Source organism: Oryzias melastigma, linkage group LG6 (assembly GCF_002922805.2).
Source record: "Oryzias melastigma strain HK-1 linkage group LG6, ASM292280v2, whole genome shotgun sequence".
NCBI classification, from domain to species: domain Eukaryota; kingdom Metazoa; phylum Chordata; class Actinopteri; order Beloniformes; family Adrianichthyidae; genus Oryzias; species Oryzias melastigma.
Window position 1 is genome coordinate 28,459,209 of NC_050517.1, and position 26,165 is coordinate 28,485,373.

The 26,165-nt window shown below is 42.0% G+C and overlaps 2 protein-coding genes across 3 annotated transcripts in view; both read left to right on the forward strand.

Moving 5' to 3' along the window:
* Positions 1–489: 489 nt before the first annotated feature.
* On the forward strand, positions 490–17,215 carry rpgrip1l (RPGRIP1 like). 2 transcript variants are annotated; one of them, XM_024280973.1, is made up of 25 exons: positions 490–586; positions 1,696–1,791; positions 2,617–2,761; positions 2,862–3,175; positions 3,555–3,654; positions 3,971–4,114; positions 4,232–4,337; positions 5,814–5,960; positions 6,069–6,142; positions 6,281–6,420; positions 6,648–6,754; positions 6,831–6,881; positions 6,962–7,135; positions 7,220–7,337; positions 7,930–8,373; positions 8,834–8,949; positions 9,634–9,973; positions 10,336–10,580; positions 10,744–10,842; positions 11,910–12,036; positions 13,363–13,460; positions 13,981–14,167; positions 16,351–16,435; positions 16,627–16,763; positions 16,981–17,215. In XM_024280973.1, the coding sequence occupies exons 2-25, from the start codon at positions 1,701–1,703 to the stop codon at positions 17,076–17,078; spliced, it is 3,687 nt and encodes a 1,228-aa protein (XP_024136741.1). In that variant the 5' UTR covers positions 490–586; positions 1,696–1,700; the 3' UTR covers positions 17,079–17,215. The 2 variants fall into 2 exon arrangements, with proteins under 2 accessions (XP_024136741.1, XP_024136739.1); XM_024280971.2 differs by lacking the exon at positions 490–586 and adding an exon at positions 884–1,065.
* A 3,397-nt stretch (positions 17,216–20,612) lies between these two features.
* The window catches only part of nox5 (NADPH oxidase, EF-hand calcium binding domain 5), a 10,949-nt gene continuing 5,396 nt past the window's right edge, over positions 20,613–26,165 (forward strand). The window contains exons 1-9 of the mRNA XM_036212512.1: positions 20,613–20,741; positions 21,959–22,109; positions 22,209–22,419; positions 22,530–22,767; positions 23,875–24,028; positions 24,325–24,497; positions 24,591–24,773; positions 24,879–25,011; positions 25,276–25,418. Of these exons, the coding sequence (XP_036068405.1) occupies positions 20,622–20,741; positions 21,959–22,109; positions 22,209–22,419; positions 22,530–22,767; positions 23,875–24,028; positions 24,325–24,497; positions 24,591–24,773; positions 24,879–25,011; positions 25,276–25,418 (1,506 nt within the window). The 5' untranslated portion in view covers positions 20,613–20,621. The remainder of the gene's footprint in view (positions 20,742–21,958; positions 22,110–22,208; positions 22,420–22,529; positions 22,768–23,874; positions 24,029–24,324; positions 24,498–24,590; positions 24,774–24,878; positions 25,012–25,275; positions 25,419–26,165) is intronic.

Below are 26,165 nucleotides of genomic sequence, written 5' to 3' on the forward strand. Positions count from 1 at the left end.
AGGTTACTGCTGAAGGAAGCAGCAGTGATGGGAGCCTGTCACGGCTGAGCGGTCACCTCTCAGCAGGATGAGAGGCTGCTGTATGCAGGAACTGATCCCGTGCATCCCCCTTGCTCATCTGTGGTTGCTCAATTAGACCCATCGTTGAGCTATGAGAGGTGCCTGACAGCAAGCCTGTCAGCTACTCCGCAGTACATTCAGGGAGCAGCCACTTCAGCAGGCTGCTGGTATTCAGCCTGCTTGTGCATTCAGTCAAACACTGTCAGATCAGCATGAACTTAGATTCAACAAAGCACAAAGCAGAGAACTTGTTTCAGTGAAAAACATGAGGACAGAACCTTGTTCTTCCCCAGCAAAGCAGATTTTTGTTTGCTTCGTTTAAAACTAAATTCACACCACTTTTTGAATTAATTTACATATTGTTATAAAACCACATTACAAATTAGCCAAATCTGTCACCTACAAAGGGAAACTTCATTTCCCATAGGTCTCCTGCTATCGCGCATGCGTCGTTGTACCATAACTACACGATAAACGGTTTTCAGTAACAACGAGCTCTCCAAGTGAAAGAAACCCACGTTAAACGGTAGGAAATGTTTAAGACGTAAAAAATAAAGTAAACGGCGATATTTCGGTAGTACTATAATGAGCAACAATAGAGATAATTGTTCTTGAGAACTACTATTTGAGTTCTGCTTTGGTACGTTTCCCGACGTTGCTAATTTAACCTTTTTCATCATTATTAAATAAAAAAATGTAAAAATAAACTTGCATATCATTTATGTCAATAAAGACCCCATAAACCAGCTAAAGATGGGAACGGTCAATAGTCACGAGAAACTCAAACTCCCATAGGTCTCCGGGAATTGCGCATGCGTATGAGGTGACGCATGCGTAATGACGCAACTAACGGTTGTTTGCGTTAGCAACCAGCTCTCGAAGTGAAATAAACTCGTGTTTAAATGTAAAAAAAAATGTTTAACAGTAATTTTTAAGTAAACTGCTTTGGCAATATAAAAAGTAACATCAGGGAAACTGGCGCGGAGGACAGAAGTTTGAGCTTCGGTACGTTAGCCGCCGCTGCTTGTTTAGCTACAGATTTTTTTCTAGCTTCCTTTCAAACAACATCCAGATTTTTTACACAATTAAATGTATGTTTCTTTAATATTAATAATAATAATAAAAAACAATTACTAAATCGGAGTAAATTAAACACAGTTTATTTGAATGATCTTTTTTTTTTCATCATCAGACGTATAAATCTGATAAAGCAGATTTTTCAGTACAAAAACAAATACCAGTTTGTCAAAAATAGTTTTCTAAGATTTGCATTTTCCGATTACATAAATGTGTTTGCACAGACCTCGCAATAACTGATAGGTATAGTGAAGTTCCTAAAGTTAGATCAAATCATTTCATTTGTTTTAAAATATATTTTACAGCCTCTGCAGAAACAGCTCCCAGATAAATAATCCACAAACAGTGCCAACATCCTCTAAAGCAGGGAAGTTAAAATCTAGGAATCAATCTTTTTCCAAATTACCAAATCTTTGCTGCTTTTTGTTAGTGGATTATATCTTATCCAGGTTATCAGACCCATAGAGCTATAAAATACATAGCTTTGTTTCATTATGCTTTACAAAACAAAGTAGGATTGCTACTAAATTTCTTCTTCTTAACATCTGTTTGTTCTAGACTGCATGATGTCGTCTCTGCTGGACGAGACGGCTGCGGATGTTCCCGTCAAAGACGTCACTATCCAGAGACCTCGCCTCTCTCCTGTTGCACGGGGTGAGTTGTTGCGCAAAAACACATCCTTGTGTTGGTTTTGTTGGTGCATTTACATCTTCATGAGAAGAGAATCTTGGGAAGGTTCTGAAAAACATTTTGTGGAAAAACATTGATCCTGAGCTGTTACTGGTTTCAAAGTGTTTCCACACACTGTGGACCGTAATGATGGCTCTATACTTTTTTTGCTGCATCACGTGTGTGTTGTCTGCTGTGATAGCACTTGCTACTTTTTATGTTAGAGTAAAATAAACCTACCACCTCTCAATCCAAGTGGTCTTTTCCAGTATAAATTTATCAAATTTTGGTATAGTTTGAATTGAATTGAATTGGATTGTAGCAACAGAAATCAATCAGTCAGTTAATCGTGACACCCCTACTTTCTGCTATTCAGCCAGACACTGGATTAGTTCAATGTTTGATTAATTAGTGGCTCTCCCACTTACTAAATCAGATTCTAATCAGATATTCCTCACTATTACCCAATAAACATACTGAAAACGATAATATTACGATGACAGAATGTTTGACAGGATATCTATCTTCAGGTTTTCACCTGAGTCCTTAAACAAACCAGATGAATTCCAGATTTGCGTCCAGAGTCAGAATTGTGCTGGGCTGTACATATGAGAGTAGGGCATGACTGGCACTACTTTTTATAGGATATGTGAAGAAAAAGCAGCAAATGAGCATTATGATTTATTATGAGGATTTTGACTGACATCTGCACAATATTTACCTTTTTTGCCCAAAATAAGATGAATTGTTTTAGAAAAATTCACAATTCCTTCCTTGTAAAACTGTTGTTCTTTTGCATTCTGCTGACAGATTTTGCAGGACATCGGCACGCTTGGGCTCCACAGGATATCTCACATGTGTCCAGGGAGGAGCTGGAAGACCGTTTCCTCCGTCTGCGCGAAGAGACACTGCAGCTCAAACAGCACATCCACAAACAGGATGAAAAAATCAGAAAGTGAGCTAGACTCAGCATCCAGAACCTGATTGGAGACTCTACCTTCTGTGTTTTCATGACATCCTCTTTGTGATCGCTCATGTTCTGCTGCCTCCTACAGGCTGAGCACAAAGCTCATACGTCTTGTGAAAGACCGTGAGCGGCTGCAGCAGCTGGCTGCTGGGAAGGTGCAGCCGCCCAACAGGTTCAGAGACGCTGAAGCAGAGGAAATGATAGAGGAGCTCCAGGAGAACGTCAGGGGGCTGCAGGCTGAAAAAGAAGTACTGAAACAGCGCCTCCTGGTGGCCAAAAACCAGGTGATCAACTCACAGAGGTGGAGGCCAACACCTTATGGACGTGTGCAGCCACGGGTTGACTCAGGCCTCGCCAAGTTCAGGGACGACGCTTCGTCTGTTTCCCGTGCACGACCCAGAAGTGAGTCCACTTTAGAATAGAATATATTTATTTCTATAGCACTTTTCACAGAAAAAAATCACAAAGTGCTTTACAAAAGAGCATAAAATCAAGTCAAGCACAAATAAGTAATAAAAAATAACAATCTATAATAAGACAACTAAAAACACAACAAGACATAGTAAAACAAGTACTAAATATAAATTAAAAGCCCTCTGAATAAAAACTTCTGTCAAAGCGTGTGTCAAAAACAAGACTTTTTACTGCCACACACTGTGCCAGGTTCTTCTCTGAGACAGATGACAGCTGTTTGGTTCAGAATAAGTTCTGCTGTGTCCTGTTTTTGCTGTATGTGATATACAGAAGTCCTCAAAGCAAACGCCGGTTTTGCCTTCTGCAGGTTTGAGGAATTGGGAGGCAGGAAGGAGGCCTCCAACCGGACAACTGCCTCGATATGGACACAGCTTGTTGGAGGAGGCCCGAGCAGAGATCCGTAACCTGTGAGTTCTGATCCAGATATCTGACACTGTATAAAACATTAGCAATCTGTCAAAAGTAAAGAAACAGAACCACCCATTAAAGCCAAGTTTCATGTGATGCAGATAAAGTTTATTCAGTTCTTCTACTAAAAAATGCACATTCTGAGCGGCAGATTTCACTTTAAAATCTTAAATCAGTCTAAATTTAGCCTTTCTGAAAATGCCCTAAAGATTAAAACCCCTGTGAAGTGTAATTATCTTTTTCAGATTAAATGTTCAGAGTTCATTTAGAAAACTTTGTGACCATCAGAGCTAAATTCCTCACTTTGGGTTCTAGGAAGAATCTGATCGACTCCCAGCAGGGTCAAATAATGGAGCTGGAAGGAGCATCTGAGGAGCTGAGGGAGGAGCTTAAGATGAAGGAGGCAGAGTATGAAGAGCATCTTCAGCAGATGCGACAGCAGCACACCTCCTCTTTAAGGTAAATATATCAAGTGGGTCAGCAGAGCTGCTCCCAGGCTCTTCAGTGCAGCAGGAAGGATTATTCAGATCTTCTCGCGTTTATGAATCGGTTATTATGTCTTTGCTGTAAATGCAGAACCGAAGTCACCAGCAACGTGTCACTGATCAAACTGCAGAAGCAGCTGGCTGACCGCTCCAACGTTGTCACCATGCTGGAAGGTCGATTTGTGAACTTGCAAGAGGTGAGAAGTTTTGTTATTAAAACTTCCAGTGGGACACGATCACATGATGTCTCTGAGACCGCGGTGAAACACAGTAATCTCATCAGAGTCCAGATCTTCTTCTTCATCTCCTCTGTCAGATTCTTCCACACAAGCATGCGTATGGAGCCAAATTAGGGCCATAAAGATTTGAAACCCAAATAAAATAACTTGAAAAATTCAAATTCAAATACTGGTGTTACCCTAAAAAAATGAAAGTGTCTGAAACTTTCTGCCATTCTAACATAAACTTCATTATTTTCAGCTTCAAATTTCCTGTTTTTAAGTTTAAAAACTCAAAATCTCAAATCTATTTTTCACTATCGACTCTTTTTTTTGTTTGGTTTTGAATACAAAAATTTCAGGTTTGAAACTTTTGGCCCCTTTTTCTGTGTGGGGGGCGGGGATAACATGAAGGACCAATCAAAACTGATGAGGGGTGATGGCTGTAGTTGTTTTATAAATGATGTTCATATGACAAAAAAATGTAAATCCTGTTTTTTATGCCTAATGAAATGTAACCGTGTATTTAAAAAAAAAAAAGATAACAACTGTAGGATTCAAACCCAGGGGACTTCTGGTAAAAACGTGATGAGATCTGTGCAATACCGCTGTGCCAAAATTACTAATGTTATAATAATGTTGTAAACTGGGCTTTAAATACAATAGAAAGATGTTTAGTAAGTGTGATTTGTATGCAAGAAAACACCACTTTTTACTCCAGTTCTGGGACAACACAAGACCGCGTAATTTACGTGCTTCGTTAAAAACATGCGTTAAAAGTGACGTTTAGGATGGCCAATACGCCGTTCTTTATCCCACTTTCTCTGTCAAATTAAGGCCCCTTGCACTTGCTCCCATTGTACAGACATTTACAAGCTGTGTATTTCCAAGTTCCCAGAGTCAGTGAATGCACCAAGACCGAGGTTACCACCCTCATCACTTCTGATTTATCCTTCCAGTTAGCCCCACCCCCACGGACCAGAAATGGGCCAAAAGTTTCAAACCTGACATTTTCAGATTCTGAAACAGAAAATAAGAAACAGAAACTGAAAAAAGTTTTTGAAACTGAAATTTTGAGTTTTGAAACTTAAAAACAGAAAATGTGAAGCAGAAAATAATTACGTTTATATTAGAATGGCAGACAGTTTCAGACACTTTCATTTTTTTTCGGTTAACACCAGTATTTCAGCTTGAATTTTTCAAATTGTTTTGTTTGGGTTTTAAATCTTTATGACCCAGAATAGACTCCATACATGTGTGTCTTCTTCTGTGTTCGACAACATCCAGATGCTGTACTTCTGGGCTTTAAACATGAAGCAAACATTTTATCTTCTTTGCTCCATCTATTTTCTTCATCCATGAGTCCATCCAGCAGCAGTTTAGACGCATGTCATAGCATACGTCGTCTCACCTGAGCTGTGGCTGAAGGTCACAGAATGTTCCTGTGGTTTTCAGGCTCAGCAGACGCTGACCACCTGTCTGAATGAAACAATGGTGCAGGTGGATGAGCTAAAAGCTCAGCTGAAGGAGGAACGACTAAAGAGTCTGGAGCTGGAGAAACGCTTGCAGAGCGCTAACATCACCACGACCCAGAGGGAGGAGGTGAGAGCTCACACCTGCTGGCCATTCCATGTGACAGCGGCCATTATGGTCAAAGTGGTCTGAGTGGGCTCAATCCGTCCTCACGTTTCCTCTCATGATGTTGATCAGTTACAGGAGAGGATCCATGAGCTAGAGCAGGAGAGGGACCTGCTGAAGGAGGAAAACAAGAGACTGCTGCACAGGTGTCGCTATGTTTCATGTTTATTCATAATTACTCATGAATTATGGATCAGGTGAAAGTCACAGCTGATTTGTCAGATGAGGGTGTTGGGTATTTCAGGTGATCTCTGTCATCACCTTGGGTGTGTTTGTGTTCACAGTGCCTTTGATGTTTCTCAGCAACAAAAATGGCAGCTCCAGGAGCAGCAGCTGAAGCTGCAAATCTCTCAGCTGGAGACGGCGCTGAAGGCCGACCTCGTCGACAAAAACGAGATCCTGGATAAAATGAAAGCTGAAAGAGGTTCCATCATTTCACACTTTCTTCTGTTCTGTGTTAACTCTCAGCTGAAGTTATTCGAGCAGAATCTGGCCCTCTTTTGGTTTTGCCAGAATCCCTTTTTTGGGATCCTGAAAAAAGTGGTTCAAACCTGTGAGAATAACATTAAATTCATAGTGGAACTAAAAGGCAGATTGAGGTTCTTTCAGTTGTTGTCTGAGTCTGACAGCTTTCATGTGATCGTGGTACAGATAGAAATGAGCAGCTGGCTGAAGAAAACAGGAGGGTTCACTTACAGATTCTGGAGCAGAAGCAGCAGATGGAGGAGCTTAACAGCCGCCTGAAGTTCTGTAGCAGGGTGAGCTTCAGGTTCTGGAGTCAGTCTGAAATATGCAACCAGTTCCTTAGTAAATGTTAAATGTTTTTTCTTAAAGGAGAACGAGTACAACGAGGCTGAGCTCACTGAAGCCCTCCTGCTCATCAAGGTAGACTCATGGTGGCTTTCACACACTTGGAGTAAATGTTGTCCATCGAGCTCCAGAACTTCCGCGTTTGTCCCCAACAGACACGTAAATCCCAGAAGAGCGGAGACCTGGGATTCTTGGCTGAGGAGGAGGAAAGCGACAACAAGGAGACCTCCATCAGAGCGCTTAGGGCCGCCCACGCCGAGACCTTCCAGGAGCTGGAGAAGACGAGAAAACTCCTGAGCATGGAGAGCCGCATCTGCGGGGACTACAAGGTGATGTGGAGTTCTGTTGCTTCTGAAATCTCAGGGGTTTATTTTATCTTCTCTGAGTTTAAGAAGTGTGTTTGTGGTCTTCAGGCGGAGCTGGAAGCTGTTATGGAGAAGGCTAAAAAAGACAGAGCGGATTACGAGCAGAAGCTGAAGCAGCAGACTCAGCTGCTGGATGCCAGAGCTACAAAGATCCACAAACTCGAAGGTATGTCAGATCCCGTTAGCTCAACTGGTCCAGATGCCCCCCTACACCTGTGTGTTCAGTACTGCGATGTTTTAAAGTCACTCTCTGATCATCTTTTGATCTATTGTAGAGTGGTCTTTTAATTATGATTATTTTGTTTTTAGCCACAAAACAGAAGACTTGTGTTGTTTTCTAGGAAATAGTTTCTGCAGAGTGGAAGTAGTTCATTAGAGATTCATCTCTGAGTTGTTTACAGGACTGTTGGCACAGAGCAACCCCGCCCCTTTTCTTCTCCCCATAGTTGAAGCTTGTGGCCTATGCCACAAATAAACTATTTTTTCAACAGTTCTTTCTTTTTTTTGTCTTCTCCTGATTCACAACAATTTGAACAAAGAAATGCTCAGAAAATTCTTGACACCACTTGCACTACAAAAGCCCCTTCAAATGGAGGGTTAGGGAGAAGGGAAGGATTCTGATTGGGCCGTAAACTTGAGCATCTGGATGAGGTTATATTAGCAAATGTTACACATTTGATAAACACAATGATGTTTAAGTTTGTTTTTATGTAAAAACACTGAAATTCTTCTTCTACCTTCCCTCCTAACATGCTCAGCTAAGATCAAAGACGTGGCCTACAGCACCAAGGCTGTCACGACCAGAGCCGAGCCTGCAGATGCTGGAGAGGCTCCTGAAGCTTCTGGGGGAACTTCCTGTGAAAACGTTGTGGAGTTTCAGATAATCGGCGTCTCGCTGTCTCCAACGGCCCTGCAGACTCTGGGGGATGCTGAGCTCTCCACCTTCTGCACATACTCTTTTTACCGGTTCAAGCTGCATGCCACTCCCGTGGTGACGGGCTTCAACCCCAAATACAACTTCACCTCCACGTTTGAATTGAGCATGGACCAGCACTTACTGGACTACCTGGACAACAGCTCAGTGACGGTGGAGCTGCATCAGACCCTGCACCTGGACTGGAAGACGCTGGGAAGGGGAGAGATACGGCTGCAGGATCTGCTGGGGAGTGAAGGGAGTGTCCGTGGCAGCGTCCTGCTGTTCGGTGAGTCAGACCCATTGACTGTATAAAAGATCTGGACAGAGCAGCTGTGTCGTCACCTATAGAAAATGCCTTACCTCCAGCTCCAGAAAAATGAAGTAATTTCAGTCGTCATTTTTCCATGGTGGAGCCAGTGGACAGTGATTGGTCCGAGTCAGTCTCAGTCAGTGTTTCTATAGCAACTTCTAGTTTGCTCAAAGTTCACACCCCTTATGCTGAAAGCAGCTTGGGAGACTCTGTCAATCAAACATTCAAGGTGGGGGCAAGATGGCATCTGATTGGTCAGTTTATGCCTTACAATGAAAAAAAAGGTATAATTAGTTGAAGAGAAAAAGTTTGGGTTCAGAAACATTTTTTCTTCAGGGTTTTATTTTCTGCATGTCCATCCAGCTGTGAACATCTGCCGCCCTCCTGTATGCACACGTGCACACGTGGACTCATGCTGTGGTGTGTTGCCTGTCAGGTACAAAGGGGGCGCAGTGTTTGGGCTCCCTGGAATACTCTATGAGACTGAAGACCCCTGTGACAAAAACCAAGGGGCCATTTCCAGAGATAGCCGCCAGCTCCGCCCACTCACAGGTACACCCGAGTTTATTCACTTTCTGTTTGAAAGCAGAGAAGTTGGAGTAAAGAAGTCTAAAGATTCTGATTCTTGAATGAGGATGTAAAGTCAAAAATGTTCCTGAAAAATTCAGAACAAACTCTTCAATAATTTCTGTTGGACCTGCAAACGTTCATCTGGAAGTTGATAGTCTTGAGTTTCAGACTCTTCACCAGTGGAGAACAAACTGAAATAAATGAGAACATTAATTCATTGTGTAATGGAATCATTAATATTTGAGTTAAATGAATATCATTAAACTTTTCATTAAAACGTTAAAATACCAATAAATTTCAAATAAGAAATTCAGTCAGTGGGTGGGGCTAACTCAAATCCAGTAAATTCTGTTCTAAAGTCATAGTAATCCATCAGTAGCTCGCTCCAGTCCATTTGACTTTGATGGGTGAGTTTGACAGATAAAATTAACTCATGAAATGCTGCAACAACAAACCATAAAGTAAGTATTAAATTGTGAAATATCTAAATGTATACTTTAATTAATTAAAGACACATTAAATGACACATTTCTTTATTTAGTTCAATGTTTTTATTATTTCAAGACAGTTAATTAATGATTATTGTTTTAATTTATTTTAATTTGTCACCTTTGATCCTCCATAGACCAGCACAGTCCTTCATTTTTTCTTCTGCTTGTGTGACAGCTGCTGCCGTCAGTGACTGACTGCTGGAACCAGCTCTTCGTCACCATTCGGCGCTGCTCGGACCTTCGCTCCACCCACTCCCAGTTGCCGAGTCCATACGTGGTTTACAAGTTCTACAGCTTCCCTGACCATTCCTCTGCCACTGTCCATGACTGCCGCGACCCTGAGTTCAATGATGTCAAGTCCTACTCTGTCTCCATGGACTCAGACCTGGACCGGTACCTGAGGTCTGAGGAGCTTCAGATCTCTGTGTTTGACTTCAAAGAGGAGTGGATGGAGACCTTTGTTGGAAAAGCCGCAGTTTCCCTGCTGCCGCTGGTCAATGACCAGAACTTCTCTGGTAAGTCGTTGGTGTTCATCTACTGAAACCTGACCCAGACCCGGCTCAGGTCAGGATGGGTACAGATTGGGTCTGATATTTACCATCATCTCAAACATTAAAGGTCAGGTGGTGTTCTGAGTGAGGTCTTAATATTCTCTTCTAGGAGAAAATTACTTCATTCTTAAAGTTTATGAAATATCTTTATAAAAAAAAAAAAGTTGTCAAAAGCTTAAGACTTTAAATTTTTGCCACATTCTCTGGACAGAAAATGTTCTCTGGACAAACAATGTTTAAACTTTTGATGAATCTTGCCCATTATTCCATGTTGGAGGGATTCTTTACCTTTCTCAGGTGGTGAAGTTGCTCTTTGGCTTCCTCAGGTGTGTTTGAGCTGCTGGACTCGTCGGGACGTCCCGCTGGACACATTGAAGTGCTGCTGAAGTGGAAGCTCACTTATGTTCCTCCTCCGGGATCCGTCACTGCATCCAACTCTAGATCCATTCCAGAGAGGAGACGTCCTGATGAACCAGCAAATCTGACACCAGAGCCACCAACTGAGAATAAAGAGAGGACTGACAGAAAGCAGAATACACACCAGACCGGTTCTGAAACTACAGCTGTTGAGGTATACCCATATCCACACAGCACACAAATGTCCTCAGTAGGTCAAAAAAATCTGTAACCCTGAGCTGGTGCTCGTCCTACTTTTCCAGCAAATGAAAAGTTTCAGTTGATTAATAAATAAATTAAGACCGACTGCAGAGACCAAAACTTGTTCTTACCTGCAGGTGGCGCCATCGAAACCCACAAAACAAAAGACCCAAAAGGAGGTCAGAGCGTTTGCCAAACGAGTCAAGTTTGTGGAGTCCACAGATGCAGAAGAGCAGGTGTGATTTCGTAGTTCCTCTTTTTCACTGCTGCGCTTGCCCCTGAATGCACCATCATCACCTGATGAAATACTGCAGGACTCAGGTGTACACATCCAGACACTAAACAGGAATAAAAACACAAACTGATTATAAAAGAATTTGTATAACATCACAGATGCGTTTGTCTTTTGTTTTTGCAAAAGTTTGCAATTGTCTCCAGAAATTTGTAACTTTTTTATTTTGCCATATTTTATGGACATTTTGACTTATAAAAACACAGAAAATAAAGCATTAAGATTTAAGAAAAATAAAAGTTAAATGCTAAGAATCTGATTTATAGGCAAACCGATAAATATTAACACTTTCCCAAGACTTTTTACGAATCCACTGTTTTATGAAGATGAAAATTTGAAAGGTTTATAAAAAAAAAATGTAAAAAGCACAAACATTATGCACTGTGGTCTGTATTCACCAATCTAGTAGGCATCAAAGCAGACTGGCTTGTCGCGGAGACTTCTGGGAAATTTCTAGGGCACTGGACTTTTGGAATTGTAGATTTGAACAGCACTAAAAAATGGTGAACGCCTCATACAGCGCACTAAAATTTGATTAGTGTAGGAATTTGGAAACAAACACAATTTCCTTATATGTACATCCGGTTGAAGACTTCAGACCTTTTTTTTTTTCAATGAGCTGCAGATTTTAATGAGCACAACAAAAAACTTGTCACAGAATTTTCTGTCAGACCTACAGAAACAGATCAACAACATGCTGGAAGCTTCAGATGAAAAGAAAAGAAATCCACGGTGGGGAAGGGGGGCGGGGTTGCAGATGATCCCACCTTTTATATAAACATGCCTAAGAAAACACAAGGCTTACATGAACTACTCCCGCCCTGCAGAAACTATGTCCTAGAAAACAACATTTTTTTTAAATTGTGGCTAAATGATCATAATTACAATTATAAGACCACTGGAAAGGCTTTTTCAATAAATCAAAAGATGATTGGAGTGGGTCTTTAAAGGTAAGTCACCTGAGCTGAAGTCCTGACTGTCACTCACATGTATGCTCCTGTTTGTGGACAGATCAGAGATGGATCTCCTGGTAACGCTACAGAGGAGGAGGAGGAGTCTCACCTCTCTGAGGGTCAACTAATTGCGAGCGCCCAGTCCTGTTCGGATGATTCCGACATCTCTGATGAGATTCCCGAAGGTTAGCAGGAGCACACTTTAGATCAGTGGTCCCCAACCTTTTGTGGCTGCAGAACAATCAACCTTGAGGATTTCACCGCAGCAATTGATCCAGTCCGTGGCCTGGTGGTTGGAGACCACTGCTTTAGATGACGAGAAAACATTTATACAATTTTATGTCCACTTATCAGAAGACATGTTAGACCAGAGGTGTCAAACTAAATCACACAGGGGCAAAATCTAAAACACACTTTAGGTCGGGGGCCGAACAGGATAAACATTTATTGAACACTCTAAAACGACATTTTTAAAACTTTAGAAATGTAACTTTTTGTCATTATTATGAGTGATAAAAAGGCAGAAATATTATTCCAGAATACATCAATTTACACCTTAAATATGTTTCAATATTTTACTCGCCATAAAAATATATTTTGTCAAAATTATACAAGTTAGAAATAAGCACAAAATAACACTGGGCTGTAAATGACAATAAAATAAAATGATCTGGAGGGCCAGATTTAATAACCCGGGGGGCCGGATCTGGCCCCCGGGCCTTGACTTTGACACGTGCTGTAGATCAACAACTCCACAGCGTTTACACATCAACCCAGTTCTGGTTCCTGTTCGTAGTCGGACCTGTGCATTTTCAACATAAAGTGTCAGATCTGCCTGAAGGACTGAGGTTAGAACCTCATCTGGTTCTGATGACAGCGCAGGAAACAGAGGAGCAAATGTGTTGCTTCCTGGAATTCAGACATTCTTTTCTGATCTTTGCATTTCTCAGCTTTAATTCTGAAATTGATGACCGAATTGATGACCGTTTGGATTTAATAAAGCATCCACAAATTTAGAGCAGCTTCTGTTGTTAGAAGTTTCCAGCTCTTTGTCCCCAGCAGCCACTGCTACTTTTCTGTGATGTATCTGTCAGCACTAGCTTTTTTTAGGTCTCAGTTTATGATGATAGTTTAAGATATTTGTTACCACCGTCCACACAGAGATCGAACAATCAGATACAACTGGAAGTAATGTTTTAAAATCCTTTGATTCCATCAGCTGTCAGGGCAAACAAACAGAAAGAAAAACATTAGAAAGTTCTATTCCATATTCCACAGTGCTAAAATATCACCTCAAAAACTGACTGCTTGAATGTACATTCATGAGGGTTTTAGTGAATGTAAGGTGCTTTTCTTTTTGCATCCTTTGCACTTGGAGTATTTGTTAAAGATGAAACTAACCAACTTCTTTTAGATGATGCTGGAGTTTTGTTTTTGAGATGCTGCTGCTCTCCTGCAGTTTGTTTTTTTCAGAACAGCAGTCATATTTCCTCTTGTGGTTTCTTGTCCAGATGCTGTCAAAGCTCCTGCAGCTGCAGACGTTCAGAGAGAATCGCCTCAGTCTGACAGCGACGACTGCATCGTCCAGGATCTGACCACGCAGAAGAAGGTCAGTGAACGTCTCACGACAAGAAGGCAGTGTTTTGTAGAGAGGTCTTTGTCTTCAGGTCATTAAAGACCACAAGCTGACTGAATAGCATGAGATACACACACGAATGTGTTCTTCTGTGATCTGCTAAACCCCTTGGAAACATCTGGAATCAGATGCAGAAATGTGGATTTGCAGAAACCTTTGCGTCTGCGTGTTGGGGTTCCGTCTACAACGGGTAACTGACAATTAATAGGAACAGTTCTGAGGGTCACAGCTGTGACCTGCTGGATCCTGCAGAAATGTGGACAGATGCAAACTTTTACTTTTTTTCCTTACACGTAGCTGCTGGAATTCTGGCTATCATGAGCCTCTAAAACCTAGAGATTTTTTGTTTATTCGTGCCTTGTTTACCATTAGCTTAGTTTACCAACATCTGTTGATTTAATCTGTAAAATGTGGTTTGTTTACTCCACAAACAGTTTTGTGTTTATCCTGTAAACACTTGCGTTGGTCGTCAGCGGTGTTTGTGTCTCCCCAGCTATTGCCGCGGATCCGGGTAGAGATTGTTTCTCTGAGCCTCCAGCCGCGCTCCCGCCTGGCACAAGATGACTCGGTGGTTCGCCTTTTCGTAGAGTACTCCTTCCTGGACCTCCCCACCGAGGAAACCCCGCTGTCCCTGCCAAAGCCCCCTCCAGGCCGCAGCATCAACTACAACTACAGCAAAGGTAATGGTAGGGGATGTCCTGTTAAAGGTTTGGTTTCCTATAGAGGACAGACCAACAAACAGAACAGTTAGGAGAACAGAGGAGGAGAATAGACACTGAGAGAGAGAGAAGAGCGTATGAATGACTATAAAATAGTCAAGTGATTTTAAACTGAATCATACAGGCATCCTACAGGAACTTACATGTAGCATTCATGTGTGGTCAGTAAGGAGTCAGTACTCGCACCTTACTAACGACTAGAGTGTGGCACAAGGACACCAACTTAAACTAGAAAAGTTGCATTACCTTTAATAATGTTGGTGTGAATGCTTTTTGTTAAATCTGGTTGCTGAAAATGCAAAATCCAAACGCAAAATTTGCTAAGAGACTTGAAATTTCACTGAAGAACTATGAAAGACCTCTGAAGTTGGCCATAAATTTCTGAAAAATTGATCATAAGTTTGCCTAAAAATCCTCCATACATGCAAATTTTCCAAAAACATGTAGTGTGTTGCTTAAACATAAGCTAAACTCTAAATTAGCCCAGAAAAACTTTAGTTGATGCCAAATTAGCCTAAAAAGCTAGCACAATGCTAAAATTCTAGACTACAAATAGCCTAAACATTTTCAGTAAAATTAGTCAAAAACTTTACCTTGTTGCTAAAATATTAGTTAAACTCATAAGTAGCAAACCACAGTACATATTAAAGTAGCCTAAAAATGTTAGCCTGTTCCTAGCTAAACTCAGAAGAAGCCTAAAAACTTTAGTAGATGTCAAATTAGCCAAAAAAGTGTCACCATGTTGCTAAAATAGTTGATAAAATTAGCATAAAAAACCTCAGTAGATGCCAAATTTCCAAAACAAGCTAGCATAATGCTAGTATAACAGTTCATTGCCAAATTATTTAAAACTTGCTGTTAAAGATGGTTTTAAAGTCAACAAAGTTTTTGAAAAATGTCTCATTCATTTGTCATTCAAATGTCTCTATGGGACATATTTTGCTCAATATTTCAAAAATTATAAAGTTTATGAATACAAAAAGTACAAGCAGTAATATCCCGAACGAGTTCAACGTTTTGATACCAAGAGTGCTGAAATCGCTGAAAGTGTGATTGAGTTATTACGTGACAAAAATCGTATGGAAAGGAGTAAGAGAATCACAATTGTGTGAATGCTTTGAAGCATTCACACAATTGTGATTCTTACAAATACTTCATGATTTACTTACCCGCATGACAATGGTACGTTCCATTTTCATGACGTCCCTTGAAGTGACTACGAGCCTTAAGACTCACCCAGGCTCCTTTGAAGACAGAAGTTCCTCATTACGGGCCCGGACAACCCAAAAACCTGCAGAACCCGGACACAGAACCCGAGGCAAGCGTTACAGCTCAGGAATGATGTGGGAGCGGTCTAGATACAACAGATGGCTCACATTGGCTACTGGATGACTGCAGCCACAAACTCTGCTTCTGACCTCGCCAAACTCCAAACTCGCATAGGTTCACGCGATAACCTGCCAGTTATATAGGTAGTACAGTGATCCCGCCCTTATTCGGCAAAAACCCAACAAAATGGATTTGCAGTGCCGCAGAGACCAGACTGCAGAGGTCGAACGTCAAGGTCTGCAGTGGGATTTACTTAAAGACTGCAGCGCTCGCATCGGAGCTGTAACGCGAGCCGTGTGAGCCCAGGGTTAGAGACATTTATTTCCAGCAAGTTTATGTTTATGGGGACTTTTGGAATGAATGAAAAAAATCAACTTTAGTCACACAATGTAAAAACAGTCTGTTGACATAAATTGTGCTCTTTGTGGAGGAATTTGTCTTAAATAACTTCACAGTGACTTTATTGCAACTTCATTATGATGCTCCTGTAACCCTTGTGCTATCCTAGATATCTTTACATTAAAAGTGGGGTCATCTGGACCCTACAAGACATTGTACTGAAAATATTTTTTTTTTCACCTTCACTGGTGTCCGCGGCAGGCATAAAATCCTGTCCACCTTTGTCAAGGGAGGGATCACAAATCAATATAATTGTGGGGTCATCTGAACCCCACAAAATAGCACGAGGGTTAACCCACCCTGTCACCAGCGGGTGGCAGCAATACGAAGAAGGTTCTGTTGAATTTCACTTTATTAAACATAGGACTCTCAGGTGACCCAGAAGAATTGTTTCTTTTTCCTTTGTTGTCCTGCAGTAATCCTTGTGGACACTCAGAGCAATGCGGCTCGGCGGCGGCTCCTCAAGCAGGTTCTGCAAGGACGGAACCCTCAGATGGAGAGGTAAGATCCAGACCGAAGGAGTTCTTATGTGACATCATTCTAGCTTTATCACAGCAGCAGAGACAAAACACTCAGAGCTGTTCAAACCATCAGCCAGCAGGGCGGCGCTGTTTCGTGCTGCAGCAGCGTTCTGATGTCAAAAGATTGTTGTTTGTCAAAAGGTAAAATGTCACTCGCTGTGTGTCAAACAGAATCCGCTTCACGGTGGTGAGCGAGCCGCCAGAAGAGGAGGAACAAGAGAAGGAGTGTGAGGATGTGGGCGTGGCCTTCCTGAGAATACCTGAAATCCTGGAGAAACAGCAAGAGCTGATGGAGGTCGACCTGGACGGTGAGAGCACACGCCGGACACCCACACACGTCGAGTTCTTCAAGATTCTCTGTTTAAGTTTTTTCTTAATCTTTCTTACATCTGGAATATTTTTTTTGAGATTTTGAGTTTTGGTCTCCTGGTTCCTCCAAATCCATATGGTCCAATTTCAGAAAAGTCTTGTGTTGTCTTGACGTGAACGTCTCTCATCAGCATGCCGTGGCTCTGTCTTCTGCAGTGTTGGACGTGGAGGACAACGAGGAGGTGCTGGGCCACCTGACTGTGTCTGTGGAGGGGCTGGAGGCCCTGAGGGCCATCATGGAGGACAAAGACTGAACCGGCTCAGGACAGAACCTCTGTTGGAGCTGGAACATCTGCTGATCCAAACATAAACATCTGTATCACAGATTCTGGAGTTTCAACAAACAGCCTTCTGAAACCCGAAAATAAAACATTTTTATATATGTTTACAAGTCTGCTTGAATATTTTCATTTTTTTTTACCAGCTTTGTTAATTTAAATAAAAATTTCTATGTACTGTAAAGTGGGGGGTGTTGGGGTCATGTGACCATTTTCTCAACAAAATAACATTTGAAATAAAAAGAAAAAGTTTTTTATATCTCTGTTTTTTTGTGTGATTGGGAGGATCTTTAAAGTTTTATCTTTAGTTTGTGTGTTCCTACCTCCTCAGATTTCACTGTGAGCAGTGTTTAGTAGATGTTTAGTTATTCTGGGGTGGGGTTGGAGGGTGGGAGGCTTGTCCTCTGCAGCTGACACCCCCACATAAGAGGAGAATCTGCAGCATCTGAACAGAAGACGACGCATCGTTGGATCAGGTACGTCTGATGTGCGCTCAGGTTTTCTTTGCTTTTCCGATGCCGTTTGGATCGATTGTTCATTCATGTTTGGTTTGCCTTCAGCTTGAGTTTATCAGAGGAAACGTTCATTTGAATTTAGGTGATTATTTGTGTAGACTTCTTCAAATTCTTTAAAATACATGTTTCTGTCTCAGTTGCAAAGCCCACAGGCTGTCTGGTTCCTCAGGATGTTCTGGTCTGAGATAATAACCCATGTGATGTTTTTGGCTCCCATCACATCAAGCTGTGGACTGAGCGACCTCAAGCGATAATATTTGCTCTGTAGGTTCCAGCTCCACTCCTTACTTGTTAGATATATTTTTCTAAGCAGCATGTCTGAATTTTACCCCCGCAAGATTTTTTTTCTACTTTTAACTCACAAAACCAGAGATGAATTGATGTTGAAGTGGATTCCATCATGAATTCTGTCCCAGTCCAGCAGTTCTCTCCGACTGGACCATGTCAAAGTCATCCTGTCCATGACCCATTCTCAGCATTCAAGACTTCTTGGGGGTTTTCAGAGCGTTTCTGATCTGTGGTCGAGCGCTGAACTGGTTCTGACCCAAAGAAGTCCATTTGGAAAACAGTTGTTTTAAGGCTTTGCTCAACTTCTCCAGTCAATCAGGATATTAATTAGGTTCTGTGATCTGTTCTGGTGCTTAAAGCATCAGAACTTCATAAATAAAGATGGTGCTGAACACATATCAAGAAGGAACCAAAGACAAATAGATCAACAGATTCTGTCAGAACCACTCTCCCACGTCTGCAGACATCTGATGGGATACTCTTCCACATTCTCCAATGATCCCAGAGGTTTATATTTCCTCCAATGGGCTGTACATGGTGGTACAGTGGTTAGCATCCCCACCTCATGGGGAAAAGGTGCTGGTTCCAATCCCAATTGGGTTTCAGGCACTCCCGCTTCATCCCACACTCCAATCATGCATTTACGTCTATTGGTGAGATAAAATTATCCACAGTTGTGGTTTTGTGGCTTGTGATGGACTGGCAGGGTTTCCCTAACAGCGACTGAGATAGGCCCCAGCAACCCTGTGACCCCAATAATCGGTTCATTTGATTTCAGATCAGTTTTGTTGATCTACAGCTAGAAAGCTCTAGAAACCATTCTGAGGAAACCACAGAACTAGAAAATGTGTTCAGGTCTGTCCATCCAGGACTTTGCTTGTTGTCCACGTATTTCCTGTGTGCAGCTGCCATCTCCATAGCAACGGCCTTTTGTTGGAAAGCAGCAGGACAATCAGCTGTTCCTGATACTCTGTAAGATGCTCAGAGGTTCAGATCATGTTTTTCAAACCCAGCTGCTGCTCTAGTTCCTCTGAGAACTCATGTTCTGTGTGGTCCCTGGAGCTGAGTCAACTAAAAACATGTGCACGACTCACAGAGAAGAATGGAAAAGTCGAGGATGTTTTCACAGACTTCTATGCTTCAACAAACAATTCACATTTAGTGTTTGTGGTTGGGTTATTGCAGTCATGTGTAGCTGTTGTTTTATTTGACTGATTGATATAAATTAGGTATTAGAGCTCCTGGATTAGAAAACAGAATACTTATGAAAATAAATTGAACGTACAGTGAGGCAAATACGTATTTGAACACCGTAATTTTGCAAGTTCTCCCATTTGGAAATCATGGAGGGTCTGAAGTTTTCATCTTATGTCCACTGTGTCAAAATCTGGAAATCACATTGTATGTTTTTTTTTAATAATCTGCTATTGCTGCAAATAAATATTTGATTAACTGAAAAAACTGATGTTAATATTTGGTACAGTTGACTTTGTTTGCGATTACACAGGTCAAACGTTTCCTGTAGTTTTTCACCAGATTTTAGGTTGTTCCCCAAAATCTCTGCCCCGGTCATCCTCTCCTTACAGTGCAGTCGTCCTGTCCCATAACCAGAAAAACACCCCCATGCTTCATAGTAAGGATGGTACTCATCATTCCTCTCCTTCTAAATAGTGGAACAAAGACAAAAAAAATTCTATTTTGGTATCATCTGACCACGTCTTTCTCCCATGATTCCTCTGGATCATCAAAATGGTCCAACTTTAAACGGGGTTGAACATGTGCCATGCATGATTTTAAACCATGACGTCTTGTGTTGTATTTATTACCAACAGTAACCGTGGAAACGGTGGCCCCAGCTCTTTTTAGGTCAATGACCAGCTCCTCCTGTGTGTTTCTGGGCTGAGCCCTCACCTTTCTTAGGCCAGTCTGAAGGAGACTGACAGTCATGTTCAGCTTTTATTTTCAAATAATTCCTCTAACAATTGATTTTTTTTTTCATCAATCTGCTAAGCTGTGGCCACTTCCAGCCTTGTGGAGGTCTTCAATTTTGTCTCTGGTGTCTTTGGACAGCTCATTGGTCTTGGACATGTTAATAGTTGGAATCTTACTAATTGTATTGGATGGACAGGTGTCTGTCTAGTGTGGGTCCTTAGGTAAGGCTTTTCACGCTACGGCTTAACTGTCTAGCCACACAGGGGCCAAGTCTGGGTCTCCCTGTAGTGGTCCCAAGCCCGGATAAAAAACAAGGTCGTATCAGGAAGGGCATCCGGCGTAAAAATCTGCCAAAGCCACCTATACGAATCAGTGAAAGAGTTCACTGTGGCAACCCCTGACGGGAAGTGGCGAAGAGTGAACAAACACACAATGTGATGACACCTAAAATGAAAACTCCACGATTTCTAAGTGGAAGAACTACATATTTGCTTCGCTATGAATAAGAATGAGCTGAAAAAAAGTAACAGATTCTTTACAGGATAAGGATTTGTCACTTTGAGACTCTTTGTTTGGGCTCAGGTGTTTTATTTAATTCAGAAACACATTTGTTTCCACCAAACATAACAATTTATTTTTGGATTAAATTCACAATGAATGACAGAGAAGAAAATGTCAGAACAGATCCTTGAGGAGAACCTTCTCCAGTTTAAATGTTCACGAGTATCTTTTGTTAGCTAAATCTTCTCCTTGATTCTTCCAGCTGCAGCGAGCATCCTGCATCATGAGTGTGGACGAAGACACCCGCTGGCTGGAGTGGGTTACCAAACAATTTGAGAGCATTGCTGGAGATGACAAAGAGATTGATCTCTGTGAATTTAAAACTGCTCTCAAAGTCAAAGAGGTGAGCTCAGACGTTTTTCTGAGGAACTCTTAAATGCTTTCTCAGACATACAGGCTGGAGTAGATAAAAAATGGTTATTAAGTGTAGAAAATCTGTGTTTTGTGTGAAATATGCTGTGAAACTGAACATTATGATTGAAATGTAAAAATAAAATAAGGAAATAAAACTATAAAACTAAGACTTGAAGACATTCAAAACATGGGGGCTTGTCCGGGATGGGAATTAGTCATTTTAGTTACAGGAAGAGAGTTTTCTGCTCTCATTTTAATCAAAAAAGCAGAGTAAAAGAAAATTGAGCATGAGTGTAAATATATTTACATGTGTAGGATTAAGCTGGCTTGTAGTCAGATGTCAAATTGGGACAAAGTAGATCGTGATAAAAATATATATTAACAAAATGCCAAAGAATGCTAAGTCTTTTAATCCACGTTGTTCTTGTGCCAGAAAGCAAAAAAACTTTCAGACCAGTAAAATGGCTTTAAAAAATTGCTAAAGTTGATAAAATAGTGGAAGGTCTTGTAAAAGTCCATGCGAAACAGGCCACCAGAAGTTCCACCGATATTCAGCAGGTGGTTAAAATGTGTCTGTTTGGACTAATAAAATCAGCCCAGCAGCACACTGCCGTAAACACACGTCTATCTAAACATCTCCAACAGAGTATTTATCCTTTCAATCCGCAGCGCCCAGAGACTGGAATAATTTACAAAAAACCCTTGGAGTGGACACTTTTATTTCAAAGACAGTTTTTGAAAGAAAGAAAAATGTTACTGTAACCTAGTTTTATTATTCAAATAATAACCCTGCCAGGCTGTAAACACCCGGCGGGGCTTAAACCCTGACTTTGCTGTAGGTAAATGCCAGATAAGTTTCCCGGCACAATCTTCCCATCATCCACAGCGGCTGCTGCAATCCAGTCACGTCCTCTCGGACTGACTTTGGCATGGGTCTTCTTCCTGCTTCTTGTTCAGTGCTGCTTCACAGCTGATTGGCCTGTTCACAGCACATGATGTTCATTATACAGAGTTACATCACTGCTTATCCAATAAAACAGACTAGAAAGTTAAAAACACCATGCAGCAAATAAAATTCGTGCAACATTTATGTTGACAAAATGACAGCAAACGAACACAGTTCTTGTGAGTGACTTCCAAACATTCTTTTGAGGCTGTGAACTGCCCTTTGATTGAGTTTCATTTTTGCATTTTTCTTCTTTGTAGTCGTTCTTCGCTGAGCGTTTCTTTGCCTTATTTGACTCGGACGGCAGCGGGTCCATCAGTCTGGATGAGCTGCTGAAAGCTCTGGACCTCCTGATCCACGGCACTGAGACCGACAAGCTCCGCTTCCTGTTCCAGGTGTACGACGTGGACGGTCCGTTCCAAAGCAAACATTTCACCAAGTACAAAAGCATTAAATTGTATGAGGTCTGATGCTACGCTGAGCAAAACTTCTGTCCGTTTCGCCTGACAGGCAGTGGCTCCATTGATCCAGACGAGCTGAGAACGGTTCTGAAGTCGTGTCTGAGTGAAAGTGCCATCTCTCTGCCAGAAGAGAAGCTGGATGACTTGACTCTGGTTCTTTTTGAGTCCGCTGATACAGACAACAGCGGCTCCATCACTTTTGAGGAGCTCAAAGAGGAGCTGGAGAGTTTCCCAGAGGTGATGGAGAACCTCACCATCAGGTGAACCTCGTTCCTGCTCCTGAAACTGACATGAACAGACAAAGCATTGCTGGAAATAAATGTTCCTGGTTTTTGTCACCTCTAAAGTTTAATGTTTCCCTTGTCTGCAGTGCTGCTAACTGGCTAAAGCCTCCAGATCTGGACCAAAACAAGCATCAGACCCCTCGGTACCTGACCCGAGCCTACTGGCAGAATAACAGTCGGAAGCTTCTGTTTTTGTTCGGATACGGCGTCCTCAACCTGCTGCTCTTCATTGTCGCCATGCTGCGGCACAGCTACGGCGGGGCCTGGCTCATGGTGGCCAGAGGCTGCGGCCAGTGTCTGAACTTCAACTGCACCTTCGTTGTGGTACGGCTGCTCGATGTCTCTGCAAGCAGCTGACATGAGCTGTTGTTGTACTAATGATGTAATGGAAAACCTCAGAAGGTATTCTCATGATACAATCTTCTGAAGAACATTGCAATTAGTTTAATAACAAAGTTTCTGGAGACATCATGAATGCAGGTCTCCCAAACACTGCATTTGAGAAAAGCTGCCATGCTATTCCAACCATTCATTTTCAAGGGGAGTCTCATGTTATATTTGGTTTGGTTAGTTGATTACCCCCATACTTTCTGACTGACCACTCTGACTGTTCTATTTTAAAAGTGTTCTCAGTGGTCTTTTAATTACGATTATGCCAAATTTAGCCTGAAACAAAAAATCTGTGTCGTTTTCTGGGACAAAGTTTCTGCAGGAATTTGCGTCTGAGTTGCGGACAGAACTGTTGGTGCGGAGTAAGCCCGCCCCCTTTTTCCCATCTTCCATCTGTATATTCTCCCACTAGCTTACAGCCCTTCTAAACTCAGTTATAACATTACTAGTGCAACAAAAAACAGGCTACAGGCTTTTCCCAACAGCATTTTTTCATCTGCTGCTGATTCACAATGATTTGAACAAAGAAATATTGAGAAAAGCATTTTTTTAATCTTAATATTCTTTATTTACATCCTCCATCATAAGAAAAATGTCATAATGACATGCTGAAAACACTACACTATTGTCATTGGAATGGGTTTTAATGATTTATTTATTGAAAAATCAAGCATGAAGGAAACTTCCTCCTAACTTTTCCTTTGTGCACTCTTCTTATCATAAAGCTAAAATCAGTGGTTGAGTCCAGGACTTCTAGTAGCTTCCTTTCACAGGAAGAGGTTGGGGAGCGTTGTGTTCTCCTGTTCTCATTATGCATGTTTGTTTTGGAGTAAAACACTGCTCTTTGTTCTTTTACTCATTATTTCTAACAGTCCTGATGTATTTTTGGCACAGGAAATGCATGCGTTTCCTCCACTTGTAGTTTCACCCGTATGTCATGCTTTTACCTGATTGCAAACAGGGTCGTGGGTGAGGCCACGCCCCTTCTCAAGATATTTGTGAGCATGTCAGGATGGTTTCTTCTGACCTGTCTGTGTTCAGGTGTTGATGTTGCGCAGGTGTTTAACTTGGCTAAGAGCTACCTGGGTGGTGCGAGTCTTACCTCTGGACCAGAACATCCTGCTGCATCAGATCGTCGGCTACGCCATCTTTTTCTTCTCACTGGGGCACACCATCGCACACGTTGCCAACTTTGGTACGCACAACACTATGACCTTTACACAGAAACTAAAACACACCTGCCATCATCTGGCTTTATTCATGGGTCATAGACCATAACTAGACTCACTGGACTGGTTCTTACATAGTATTTAGATTTAAGAGTTAGTTTTGGACCTGGAGATTCTTTCTTCACATCCTTTAAGTGTGGATGAATAGACTTCCAGAGACAGATCTTTCTTGTTGATAAATTTAAGATTTAACCTCCAGTAAAAGCTTAGATCCAGTCTTGGAACTGGTTATTGGATGTTGATTTGGTTCTGTGTGTTTTAGCCAAGATGTCACAGAACAGTGAGTTCCTGCTGTGGGAGTACCTGCTGACAACACGACCCATGATAGGTTGGGTGAGGGGGACGGCGTCGGTGACGGGGGTGGTGCTGCTGCTCCTGATCTGCCTCATGGTGCTCTGCTCCAGCACTTTTGTGCGACGCAGCGGACACTTTGAGGTCAGAACCCAGAGTCCAAGTGTTCACGTCTTCAGAAGAAGTGCAAGTAAAAGGTTGTCTTTTCTGTTCTCTGTTATCACTGATCTTCTCCAGGTGTTCTATTGGTCTCACCTGTCCTACATCTGGGTCTTGATCCTGCTCATTATCCACTGTGCAAACTTCTGGAAGTGGTTTGTGGTTCCAGGTCTGCTCTTCCTGCTGGAGAAGATTGTGGGAATCGCCGTGTCCCGCATGGGCGGTCTCTACATTGTTGAGGTCAACCTGCTGCCATCGAAGGTGAAGAAAGAAAACCCGATGTACAACATCCAACTCAAGTCATGTTTGTGTCAAGAGTTTGGAGTTCAAATCCATCATCATGGCCTCATTTCTTCCTATGACCAGGTGACCCACCTGGTAATCAAGCGTCCTCAATTCTTCCATTTCAAACCTGGAGATTACATCTACATTAACATCCCAGTGATAGCCAAGTACGAGTGGCACCCGTTCACCATCAGCAGCGCTCCAGAACAGACAGGTACAAAACACCCAACCACGTTACTTAGTCTCTTTTGCAATTTCTGCTGCATCAACAAAGAACAAAGATGGAATTAATCCGCTTCAGAAATCCCAGTGGATCTAAAAAAACGAGGAAGAACACTGACCTTGCTAACTAACTGCCCCTGAGAGTTCCTGAACTTTTACTGGTCTTTAATTATCAGTTCTGTTGTAAATTTATCAAATATTTACCACTTTAATATGACTTGTTTAAGTAGTTAATGTGGTCATTTTGAACCTGCAGACACGCTGTGGCTTCACGTGCGCTCTATGGGCCAGTGGACCAACCGTCTGTACGAATATTTTAGGCAGATAGAAAGCGACGAGCTCTGCAGTGGAAGATTGGCCACCAGCTTAAAGAGGCGCAGGCAAAGAACCAAGACAGAGGTAGAACCCAAAGAACCTTAGACCCTTTGCTGGGGACATTTTTTTTCTTAATACTCTTTGTTTTTTTCAGCAGGACCAGTTGTTTGGGTCTGCAAGCGCAGACAGAGCCGTGGCATCAGCCGAGGACGACTCAATAGAGTTGACCATGTACCGACAAAACGGCTTTCACTCCGGAGAGACGTCATCGATGCAGTCGGGAGCTCAGGAGCTTGTGGAACGTCCGCTGGATGAACCAGGTCCAGCAGAGAGAGAAGAGGCTCCTCCTCTCAAAGAGGTCAGGTTTTGAGATGCAGGAACCTCCAAGTCAGGACAACCCAATTCTGGTTCATCAAGAATTCTTGCTTTAAAATCCTATTTTGATCGTCTTTCCAAAGCGTTCCCAGGGGTCTTTCAGCCAAAATCAAAAATCCTGTGTCGTTTTTTAGGACATTAGACATTTGCCTTCGTGTTGTGGGTGGGACCATTGGCCTGGAGCAACCCCACCCCCCCTTTCCTTTCTTGTTGCTGAGAGCTCTCTGTTTACATGTTCTCCTGCTAACTTTAAAGCCCCTCACAATCCCAAACTAACATTATCAGTGCAACAAAAATGGCGAACAATATTGACCTGAATATCAGCATGGACGAGGAAAATGAAAACATTCATGGATCTAGTCGTCTATAAGGGGATGCATCAGAATGGAGCAGAGCACGGAGCTTGTGTTCAGCCCAGCGTATTTTCCACATCTCAGATATGATTTTTTTCATACT

Coding starts and splice junctions, on each gene's coding strand:
- rpgrip1l (XM_024280973.1), top strand. CDS start 1,701: ATGATGTCGTCTCTGCTGGACGAGACGGCTGCGGATGTTCCCGTCAAA. Junction 6,143..6,280: donor AACAAGAGACTGCTGCACAG/GTGTCGCTATGT, acceptor TTGTGTTCACAG/TGCCTTTGATGTTTCTCAGC. Junction 13,461..13,980: donor ATCTGACCACGCAGAAGAAG/GTCAGTGAACGT, acceptor GTGTCTCCCCAG/CTATTGCCGCGGATCCGGGT.